At 39.3% G+C, this 12,195-nt stretch overlaps 1 protein-coding gene across 2 annotated transcripts in view; it reads right to left on the bottom strand.

Moving 5' to 3' along the window:
- Nucleotides 1-12,195, bottom strand: part of LOC139808960 (ribosomal protein S6 kinase alpha-5) — a 36,981-nt gene that overhangs the window by 23,390 nt on the left and 1,396 nt on the right. The window contains exon 1 of one of the 2 annotated variants that reach the window (XM_071771514.1): nucleotides 4,530-6,209. The exons of the other annotated variant lie outside the window; for it this stretch is intronic. Within the exon in view, the coding sequence (XP_071627615.1) occupies nucleotides 4,530-5,166 (637 nt within the window). The 5' untranslated portion in view covers nucleotides 5,167-6,209. Of the gene's footprint in view, nucleotides 1-4,529; nucleotides 6,210-12,195 lie in introns of those variants that run through there. 2 annotated transcript variants of the gene reach the window in all.

Below are 12,195 nucleotides of genomic sequence, written 5' to 3'. Positions count from 1 at the left end.
AGTATTTGGGTAAAAATAACATGAAAATGGAAGGACAGAGGGATAGAGTTTATCACTTCGTACCAGTATTTACCGGTTTATTCTTCAACCTTGCATTATTTATAGAACAACAGCTGTTTGAATCCTTTGTATCGGTAACTCACGTCCCGTACGAAGCACGCGTTATTATGCCGGGATTACGATGAATTTAACGTAACGGGACGCGACGGGACGCGAAGTAACGTAACCCTAAACACATTGTTTTTATATGCGTTACGTAAAGTCGATCGTAATCAGCCGCATATAAAAACAATGTGTTTAGGTTTTACGTTACTTCGCGTTCCGTCGCGTCTCGTTACGTCAAGTTCATCGAAATTCCGGCATTAGAGATTGATCGAGTCCGTTGCGTTATGCTTTTCCGGCATTCACACGTGGAGACTTTAGTCTTATTTTCTCTTTCTTCATTATGACCTATCTTTCACGGTCATCCGGCACGAGTATCTGTCGCTCGTTGTAGCTACGTGCCCAATCTCGAATCGGTTTAGCATCGTACGGAATCCTCTTTTATTTCCGAGAATTCTTTTTATAGGCACGTAGTAAGTACACGTACACGTGTAAATATGCAAACAAACGCCGCGGCGCCGCTTGTCTCGCTCACGAACTTCCTGATCGATTTAGAATTTTTTTCAATCAGGAAGTCTCATTAAGAAAGTATTCTAATTTACTTTTAACGATGTCCCAAATGTATTTTTAATTTGCCCAATTTTATCTTATCAAATCTTTAAATATCATTAAATAATCTGTAAAAATTAGAGTGTTTCCGAAATTCTTACTAAAGCGAGATTCGTTCAAGATTACGTAGAAAATCAAGTATTTTATCGATCTTCTCTTTGTCGAAATCCTTTAGTTTCTGTTTTTTCTTTATTTCCGTAGAACTATAGGAAATTATTGATGTTCAGATAGGGGCAATCATTCTTGTCGACCAGATGTGCCGTGTAATTGAGAGACTCTCTGCAACATGCTGTATCGATGGACACTCCAAATCGCAATCGTTTTGCGATTGCAATATTAAGTGGCCCGTATACGATACAACGTGCGCGAACGGCTGTTGCGCCAAAGTTTTATGAAACTTTGGAAAACGCGGTTCTCGAACAATTGTTTTTCGCGTCAAAAGTGCTTATTGCCAGTATGTTTGCGTACATGTTGATCATTTCTGTTTAATTTCGAATGTTTGTACAACGCGCGTCTGCAACGAAAATTGTGTAACGAACGACCGTTACATTCTATCACGCAAAGAACCATCACGCTGAGTTAATTCTTATTTTATCAAGCTTTTTTTCGCGAAGAAAGCCTGGCACGATGTGCTCACGTTGCACGAGCAGACGTACATGTCACATCTTCCCGTTTATTTTTGGCGACATGTGATATATTTCTTTTTACGTGATACGATTCCTTTTCCATAATTCTCAGCGGAATGTATGCGAAAGAAGAAATTGCACTTGCAGAGAACGTGTCAGGCGTAAAACATACTTGCCGCGTTACTTTTATCATCGATTGCAAGATCGATCCGACTTTCATAAACAGTTTCATAAACGGCGGCGCAAGCGCCTATATATTGTATTTTCACGATAGCATAAAACGTTATATAATGCACGACGGCTTATATCATTGAAGGGACAGGGAGAGAAATGAGGCTATTCTGTGAAACCGTCTGTAATGTTTGTAATTGGATATTTTTGCCCTGGCTCTCGATACGGCTTCTCGCATTGATAATAGCGGTTTATTTTTAGATCTCCCATAGCACTTGCAGATGCGGTACGGTTGTTGAGCGAGCGACGAGAATGGAGCTACCACCTTTCCGCGTGTCGATTAAACTTGCTCGCAGGCAAAGAAACGCCTTCGGGTTGCTGCCTTCGACATTCAACTCTTTCGTTCATAGATATTGCGCGAACAAAGAATACGAAACGGGACGATTTTTTTGTCGATTATCGACACACCGTCCCGTCCGCGAGCTTCTCGTATATATGTTAAATGTCGAACGAACATTGAAATCGGATATAAATATTACTGACGCGAAAAACAATTCTCTCGTCGCGCGGACGCGCAACGTTTTAGTACAACGATAAAATTAAAACGTCGCGCCGTTTCTCGGAGACTCGGAAACGAGCTTCCCTCAATTGAGAATAACAACACGGCTGGTTTCGAAAGTGCGCAAAACCTGAGCGTTTCAGCCGTGTCATGTCTCTCGTTGTATATACCCAGGAGAAAGTGATTAAGATCTCCCCCCCTTTCCTGTCGTGATATTAACTCCTCACCCTTTCGCTAAAAAACACGTATGCGGAACTACCGCAAGTATTAGGGAGTAAAATAAAGAACTTTATTATTTTCTCAGTACGAAAATGTGTGACACACGAGAAACGATTCGGACAATGATTTAGTATGTTCCAGGAACATGTAAGCGCAAATTGTGAGCGGAAATAAAAGAGGGCAAGTGTATGTTGATAAAGAAATGATTATTGATTTGCTGAAAGTCTCTGTGAACTATAAATGTGACGGAGGAAGCGCGCGTTCTCGCTACACTTGGCGCAATCTGAATCAACACGAGCCGTGATCTTTCTTTTTCGAAACGTGATCTCTCTTTTCGGGACGAACACAAACGTCTATAAAAAAAAAAATTTTTTTTTACGCACGAAGGACAATATCGCGCGGCAACGGAGCGTAAGGTCGAAGTCGCATTATATTCGCGTCGAGAAAAGTTAACTGTTGGGTGCTCGCGCTAAAAAAAATCATGCACGCGCAAAAAAAAGCTCGTCATCGGATCGTCAAGGGTTCTGTGAATAAAAGATAGTGAGCCTAAAACAATACGTATACCTACTGGTCTTAATACCAGTGAAGCGAACGTTATAAAAGTTTGGAACCTTGGTTCAAATTCTTAAGATAGTACAATGGGAATTGAGAATATCTCAAGAACAAAGGAATCTTGAAAGACCTGTCATGGCTGTCATGGCATCATTAATAAAGTTGAGAATAATATATGTATATAGACTATAGAATGTAAGGGTTTGAGGAAGTTTTGGGAAAATCCTAGTTCTTTCTCTTTGTTCGAAGATTGCCTTTGGATTGTCTGAAACTATTGAAAATAGAAAGAACATAAAACCTCAGTGAAAGAATATTTTTTTATGTTTACGCTTTTCTTTATCTTCCTTCTTTTTTATCTTCCCTTCTGTTACTTTAGTCGCGAAGAAAATCGTAATCCTAGTCATATCGGACTACCTGCGGTGTTGAAACAGATTTTTGCGATAAAAGTAAATTGAAGATATTTTATGGTTTAACGGAACCGCTGGGGTTTATGATTTAGTCAAGATTTGGTCAAGGCTTTCGAATATTTAGCGACAGGTAGGAACCATCCGAAGTTTTAATAGGCTTAAAAATTAAGCTCCTTGAATCTCTAGCTATGAAAATTCGTCTAATGATTTTTGGCCTTCATTATATACCATTTCCATTATAATGGCCCACCGAAGATACTTTGAATATAAAAAAAGCGGTTTTTTAACGATTCGTTTTCTTACATACAGGTAAGATGGATGCGCAGCCACCATTAGTCTTAGATAAATTTATTAAAAAAATATGTTAATTGATGTACGATAGTTCGAATAAACACGTTATGTAGTGACATTAAAAGCTATCACATTTTAAATTTATGCCATTTGAAAAAAATAATCAAATTCTTAGAATAAAATATTAGAATACAGTACGTATAAAATATGTATACATGGCCTTTAAAGTGACGGCGCTTTTTGGCTTCGTCGTTAGCAAAAGGTTATATTTTAAGTATACTAAATTATTCGCCTAATAGCCTTTGAACTAATAGTTTTTGCCTTAAACCGATACCTGCGACGGTGGTGTTATTGATTGTCAAAGATAATAAGTTGTAAATTTTATTTTATACAATATATTCTATATACTTTTTATTTAGCGTCAAAAAAGATAAATAAAAGGAAATTTTTTCTAAATCGTGTGTACAACAAATTAGCACGATAGAGATAATTAGAAACTGTTAATTTTTAAGATTACGAGCGTTGATGCGAATGCTGTGCCGCAACCCAATAGCAAATGGGGAAATATCAAACAATCAGATCGATACCTAATGGGTTTTAAGAAGCCTACGGTTTATTAGCCGTACTTACATATGTATTTACGACCTGTTGAAGCCATTGCTAAATATCACGCACAGTAAACATTATTCGCCGGTCGACATAAATTCCGCGTCTTAAAAGAATATTGCTTCGCCTTTCATTTATTCACTCACCTCCCCATTCATCGTATCTATTTTTCAGTTTAACGACAAACACGCGTGGCATACTTGACACGAAAGACGACTGTTTTCGAACTATCGAGGGATAATGACAATGAGCCTATGATCATTGAAGAATAATTAATCGACGGACGAGCAAAGTACAAACGACGAAAAGACGTGGCTTTTTATGAACAAAAGGATCCGTAAGACACGACGATGTAACATCTCTATCATCGACAGGGGGTGGTTTTACCTGTGTCATCAGATATTTCCACATCATCCCAGTCCTCAACGATGATGGAGGGGCTCGCTGGACACTCGACATTCGTCGAATCCTCTTCGGTGCAATCGATTATTTCGGAGCTGTCGTTGATATAATCGACCGCTTTGGTGTCTCCGTGAACGTCGAGGACTGCCTTCGTGTCCTCGTGAACGCAGGCAGGTGCCTCGGAATTGACGATTGCCTTGGAGTCTTGGACACGGAAGATCGCCTCGGAATTCTCGCGGGCATAGGCAAGTTCCTCGGAGCCTACGCGGCCGTTAACGACTATCTCGGAGCCTTCGGCGACGTCGCGCTTAACATCTTCAGGGTCCTTGACGACGTCGTCCTTAGCCTCGTCGGAGTCGTTAACGTCAAGGTCGTTTATATCCTCGACCAGGCCGGAAGAAAAAGAGGATCCTTGCCTGCTCTCCTCCCAGTGATCCGAACGTCTGGCCTCGTTGATGATCAAGATGCCAGCGGGGTCGACGCTGAGGAGCGCCCCGTAATGATTGTAATTACTGAAGATTACGTCGCTCAGGTCACCGCAGTTTTCCTCGAAATAACCGCTCTCCTTCTTCGACGGGACCGAGACAGTGTCGGTCACCACGAGGCTCTCCTCTTCCTCCATCGCGAAACGGCGGACCCGGGGGGTACGATGCGTGCCGCGTACGTCACTGTCGCCGCGGCGCGAAGCAATGTCAGCGGGAATGAAGACAAAAAAAAAGTAGGAAGAAAGAGGCGGGGGACGGTGGATCGGCGATCGACATAAGTCGAACTTTTTCGCGCAACGATCGCGAAGCGTCGCGTCGGTTAAACGAAACGTAAACGCCGTCAGTTATCCTACTGACACACTTAGGGAACCACCGCGCGCAGCATGCGGCGAGCGACACACGCTCGCAGTCCGGCTGTTCGCACGATCGTCGGACAAATGTCGGCGGGCCTTGACCAGATTCGCGAATATATCTCGCTCCGTTTTTCCCCGGGAGTGCGAGTCCGCCGAAGACGTCGACGCGTGCTTCGAAAAGCACAGATGCGAGGCTATCCGCGACGTGTTGATCCCGCGTAGTTTTTTATCGGTCTGACCAGAACGAATGAGTATCTGTCTCTGCCCAGGGTATCCGTATCCTCGTTAAGTCTTATTGTCAGATAGAAACTGCGGGAATTCTCGTCAGAAACCTCCGACCGCGTTTCGACCGAGTTGATGAAGACGAGGACCAGGACGAGGATGAGAATGTCGGTCACGGATACGTCGACGCCGGATGGTTCCGGGATCGAAGGTCGCCAGTGTGCGACACTGCCGAACGTTGACGCAACGGGAAACAATTTCGGACACCTCGTCGTATATCCAGTCCCTCGGCTTTAAAAAGCTTCACTTTCACCCGTATACAGTAACACAGTCCCGTGTTTCGATAACGCGCGAGATCCACACTTAGCGTGTGTCCTCGCGAAAGTCTGCGGTCTCGCCGTGACAGGCGCACGACGCTCTGACGAGATTGTCGGTGTCCGTTGCGCGTTACGCACTACAATACGAGCGGAGTTGTACACGAGGCGCGAGCGAGAATCCACACGATGTACCTACTCGCCGCGCAGGGTCGTTGTGGACTGAATAACCTGACCGACGGACCCTACGCGAGAGCCAGAGCGCTTTATCCACCCCACCCGATTCCACTCACCCTCCCTCTCTCCCGCTGCTCGGCCGAGTGCTAACAGCTGATTTGGAAAACACCGAGGGCCCCCTCTTCAGGGACGGCTCTAGCGCGACGCCGCGCCCCGAGGTTACATAACGCGACTCTCCGAACGCCGAACTGCTCTTCGCGCAGGCCAGGAATTTCGAGAAAATCGAAATTATATGTATAATGGTCGCCGTGACGTGTGGTATCGCGGTCGTGCGGTAAGAAAAGGAAAACAATGAAATATCATACGCGAAGCACGCGGAACTCCCGTGTTTCTCACAGGGTGGATAACCCTTTGCCCCCTATGCGATGCGCATTGGCCGCAATATCGTACTTTGCTTCGTACAATTAATCTAATTAGCCGAATGAAAAATATGTCATTGTACGTCAAATACTGTAAAAAAACGGTATGTAAAATCGCATGAATAACAAGTGAATAAACATTTCCATTATAAATCGTGTGATTTTAACACTTATTTTTTTATAGAAGTTTACATATCTCTTTTACAGTATCATTTTTATGGTAAAATATGAAAATTCGAGTATTTCTCAATATTTACTCGATATCGTTAATTAGAATATGTTACATGCAAAAACAATTATAAAGATACATTAAAAAAAGATTTTTAATACAAACAATCTTTAACAACTAAAACGAAAGAAATTTAGAGAGGATTCAAGATCACACGATATTTTTCAAAAGATATAGCTAGGACATTTTATATCTATTCTTTTTAAAATAATTTGGTTAATAATAACAAATAATTTATAATTATTTATGTAATAATAATCTTATCAAATTATTAAAATAAAAAATTTAAATAAGAAATTAAAAATTTTTTAATAAGAATCTTATTTTCACAACCGAAATTTTTAATAAGTAAGAAATTTTTTAAATTTGATCGGCTATGTGAAAATAAGACTCAAGAGTTTTGGGATGTATTTTGAAGTATGTGTTTTGAAAGATACCGATGCGTTTGAAGCACTGATAATGAATGCTAATTTTGTTTTTAACATATTTTTTCGAACGGATGTTTACTCACGAATGGTGTATCTCCCAAGAGGTTCTCAAGGTTCTCAACCTTTTTTTATCTCAAGAGGGCCATATTAGAATATTTGTAATCACCGAAGGGTCAAATAAGTTTTATTTTGAAAAAATCATATAAAAACAAGACATCTTTATTTTAAAATTCTCTTATATTATAACGCTGAAATTTCTTGGCCTTTGATTTCTTAGCTGTGCCAGATAAAACTTGATCATCGGACGACAAAATAAAAAAGAAAAATACGAGCATTTTGTTGCGACAATTATTTACGTTTATTAACATGAGACTTCACACACGAGGGCCGGATCCAGCCCGCAGGCTACAGATTGGGAATTCCTAGTGTGTACATAAAAGTTGTTTATTCAAATAAGCATATACGAGCGAAATAAGCCGGCATTTCGAAAATTTTAGGAACACCGCCCATTGCAAATATTCGAAAGCTTCGAAACTAGTTGTTGACTTTTTGCCGGAGTGTAGTACGTTTCGGTTCCCTTCCCTGCAATTCCCTTTCAAAAATTCACACACTGATCAAATTTTGACTGATCATCGGACGACAACATAAAAGAGAAAAATACTAATATTGTATTGCGAGAATTATTAACTTTTACTAATATGACTTTATGATAAGTAAATTAAGTAGCAAAACGTAAGATAAACGATATAAGATGTATAATGTAATAAATTTCCCTGGAGGAAATACAATAGATCCTAAATTTGTTATATCAATAATAGATTCTAGATCTAATTTTCTCGGTAAGAAAAATCACGTTTTTCCGAAGGTTAAGATATGAAAAATTTATGAGAAACATTTATTATTACAATTCTGTAGGTGATTTACAGAGGCTATTCAATTCATCGTTTACAATCGTAAATTTACAAGCCGATAATGCGCTTTGCTTCAGTGTGCTCAAACGCACGGGGCTAAAGTTCAGAAAACCATCGTTCTGCTTACCTTTGACCTTTAGTAAATATTTCATGGGGCTTCAATGGTGGAGTGGTAGTATGGAATTTTTCCTTTGGCTCAACTTTCAATTTGCCCGAATGATTTTAAAAGTTTATCCGTGATTGTTGGATTTACGTGATCGTTATTTAACAAATAACGCGATTCTTGTAATCGCTTAAAATTGAATTATATAAAGATTATAATTTATAATGACATTATTATACATTGAATATTCCAGCAGTACAATATAATTGTAAATTATAATAAATATGAAATGTCAATAAAAATTGGCAATTATTTGCTGCGAATTCCTATTGTTCGAAGCCCAACGCAAGTTTTCTTTCAATAAACTAAAAAAAAAGGTACACATTTAAAATTATTTACTAGACAGGAATTTCGTTTCGTAACCATTGCAGGTCTTTTGCGTTTAACATTTTAGCGTGCAGTGAGCGACAACTGTTAACGAGAGATTATAATGAATTACGTACGCCATAAATGATGAACCAAAGATAAAATTCATCAGTCGTCAATCGCGCGAATTTACGGTTAAAGAGCTTCGGTGTCACGATTTAACGGCGACATTTGCGGTCGATTGGATAACATTCGCGCGGGTTTGTCACCGGGAAGCCAACGTCGTCGGTGGAAACCGGCTCCGGCGATATCGTCTATCGAAAACCCGACGACGAAGACGACGGCGCGAGCGCGCGGCCGGCTTCGCGGTTTTTTATTTCTGATGCTCTCGACGAGAACAGGATTCGCGGGTGCGCTCGTAGCCCGTAGCCAAGACGATTTAATCGTGTTTCGCGTGATAACAGCGTAACTACTCCAGCATTCGGTCATTTGCAAATAGCGCGAAAGATAGCAAACGGAATTCTCGCTGCTGTATCCCGCGGTCTAAAAAGTCGCCTTATCAAAAGTAACAAATATAACGTGGAAGATTAAATAGAAATAATATATAATGATCGAAAATTATATAAGATGTATAAAAAAATCAAGCTCGTGCGTCTCAAAACAGTGAAGAAAGTTCAAGGACCAGCTAAACGAGCAATCGAGAGATGTTAAAATTATGTACTAAAAAGTTATATGATGTAACTTTATCTCTCGAATTATATTATTATGTTCCGGCATGGGCAAAAAGATCTCTCACGAACATACTGATTATCGTTGCTGTAAACTACTGTAAGCGAAGCGTAAATAAAATTGGCGAGAAGGTAAAGGATGATTTTAAGTAAATTTCAAGAAATTCAGAAATAAAACTTTTGTTGTAAATCATTGACAGTTTTTCAAAGTAAGTAAAACATATTAGATTCAGGGGTAATGGAAAATCAACTTCAGAGGATTCAATCTCGCTGCAGCATTTCATCATCATGCATTCATTCTGCTCTTTGTTTTCCGAATAAAGAGTTATAATTTCCCAGAAGCGACGAATACCGCGAGTCATTCCGTGACTTTGCTGCTTCCTTCATCTCTCTGTTTGCAAAAACTCGCAATTGTCAAACAATTGTGAATAGTATCACGGGCTCTGGGTGGCACCTACGTAACATTTAAAATTAAATGTCAAGCATATAAAAAAAGTTCGAAGAGAGATCTAGGCGGGGAGAGACGGCGAGGAGCAAAGCGGAATGTTCACTCAACGAGTTCGTGTGCATTTTAACAGGTGGCGGCACGTCGTTTCTGTTGAATAAATAATCGGCTATACGACGTTGAAAACCGTCGAGATACGCCGGGCCTTTAATCATTGGCGCCGGTCCACGATGTAATATTACTCCGTGGCTACGATACCGCGCTAACAACAACGACAGTTGATAGTACACTTGATCATATATATCTCACGTGATCGTCGCACTCAATTCTCTCCTCCTATTTCCTTTTGTTTTTCATTTTAAAACGGCACACGTGCGTGCGCGCGCGCGCGCGCGCAAAATACTAGGATTAAAATTTATTAAATCGGACACTTAACCTAATTGCAGCACTTGATTTAATTAATTTAACAGTGGTAGAATTATTTAACGGCATGTAATTATATAATTGATATTAATTTGTTAAATGGAAATTCAACGAGGCAGGTATTTAATATCGTTGAGCTATTTGTTATATTTTGGAAAAAAATATAGAAAGTAAACTATGAGATACTACGATACAGATAAAACGATGTTTCCTCGATGAAACTATACCTAAACAAATTATGTTTTCCTGGTCCCAGGCTATGAGCATATATTTGGCTGCCTCGTGACAAACAATTTCACAGCGTTTCTACGTCATTATGTAACTTTAGTGATGTGAGATATCTAAAAAATTGTAATTTCTCTCTAAACTATAATCTAAATATACCGTGACGCATAAATATTAAGCAATGTTATAATTTACTTTTGTTTGGTGTACTCGCAGGTGAATGTTACAATAATTAATAATATATATTTTTTAGATGCACAATATATATCGCACAATTGTTGCAACATAACTCAAAAATTGTCATTTTTAAAATTGTATGTCAAAAAAGGACGGGTATTTGAATAAAGAGCTAATGATATTTTTACTGCTCTACAAGTTATTATACCAAAATCGCATTTAAAAATGATATTACAAAATTTTAATGATTCAAAACGTTCAAACTCATTTTCTGGAAAAATTTGTTCTTAGAGATCTGTTATTGTTGTAGCAAATGAGTGAGATGTAGGTGTATGTATGATATATAAAGATATATAGATATATATTTATGATACATACAATTTATTAAAATAAATATAATATAGAAATATTTATATATATACATTTACATTTATACACACATTTTATATACAGTTAGGAATATTTATTTATTGCCGTGAAAAACCTACCTATATAACTTTCTAGCCAAGACGATATATAGTAAAATATACAATGATAAAATACTCTCTTAACCAACAATTCTCCGATAATTCATTATCTACAGATGAGGATGGACAGAGACATTTGAGAAAAAAGTTCAATAATTTAAAAAAAAGGCAATAATTTTCTTTTCCTTGCCATTGTATAAACAACTTAACAAGATTACTTTTTTTACTTTCGGAGGATCAGAGGTACGTTCAGAAATATCAATTAGCAGGTATGAGAACGAGAAGACAGGTAACGATGAAAGAGACAAAAGTCGAGACAAAAGTCTTAAGACCAACCGGCCTCAACAGAAGACATCGCGCTTTTTTTTTTTTTTTTTTTTTTTTCCCCTAAGAAATAGAAAGTGCCTGAAGTTACTGATCAGGTAGTGAGCTTACAACTGCTGTCAACGAGAGATATCTTCTAACAATAAGCTAAAACGAACAATATACGAAAAATGCGTTCCTAACAATTAACCGATGAAAATAGCAAGGTTTCTACCGATATTTCTTTCTGTAAAGATATCGACGAAAAGAATGTCTTTTGGAGACAATAAGACAAAAGAAAAGACGTTTTAGTAATTTAAACGTCTTATACCTTTCTTCGACCAGCCGGCGCATATATCTTTGACGTCTGGAAAAAATTTGGAAAAAACCGAGGAAAAGAGAGCGAAAAGCAAAAGAATGCAGCCTAACGAATTTTAGTGGCCACTGTGAGACCGGGATTATTAAGGAAATAAGATCAAGGAGATCTCTCGGATACCGAAACCCCCGAAGCATTGCCTTTGCCAGCAGATCTGGCGGACGCGAGTGAATGATTTTTGGCGGCGGGACAGCGCGTTTTTGACCGGATCAGACCTAATTTCTCGAACGGCTTGTGCGTCTGATTATGTTTACATACCGCGGTTAAATATAGAGAGAGCCTATTTATCTAGCGGCGGGAAGCCACGCGCGCCTCTCGGAGGCGATCTTGACGCAACAACGCGATCGAGAGAGCGACGCGAGAGGGTTCTTCTCTTTTTTTTTTTTCTTTTCCTTCCTCGTTCCTCTCCTTCAAGCGGGAACGATTTTCAAACGCGAGACCGGAGACGGCGCAAAAACTCATCTTCTCTCGTCGTCGCAAGTTTTAATTTTATGCGACGC

Source organism: Temnothorax longispinosus, chromosome 2 (assembly GCF_030848805.1).
Source record: "Temnothorax longispinosus isolate EJ_2023e chromosome 2, Tlon_JGU_v1, whole genome shotgun sequence".
Taxonomy (NCBI): domain Eukaryota; kingdom Metazoa; phylum Arthropoda; class Insecta; order Hymenoptera; family Formicidae; genus Temnothorax; species Temnothorax longispinosus.
This window is presented reverse-complemented; position numbering and strand designations above follow the sequence as displayed.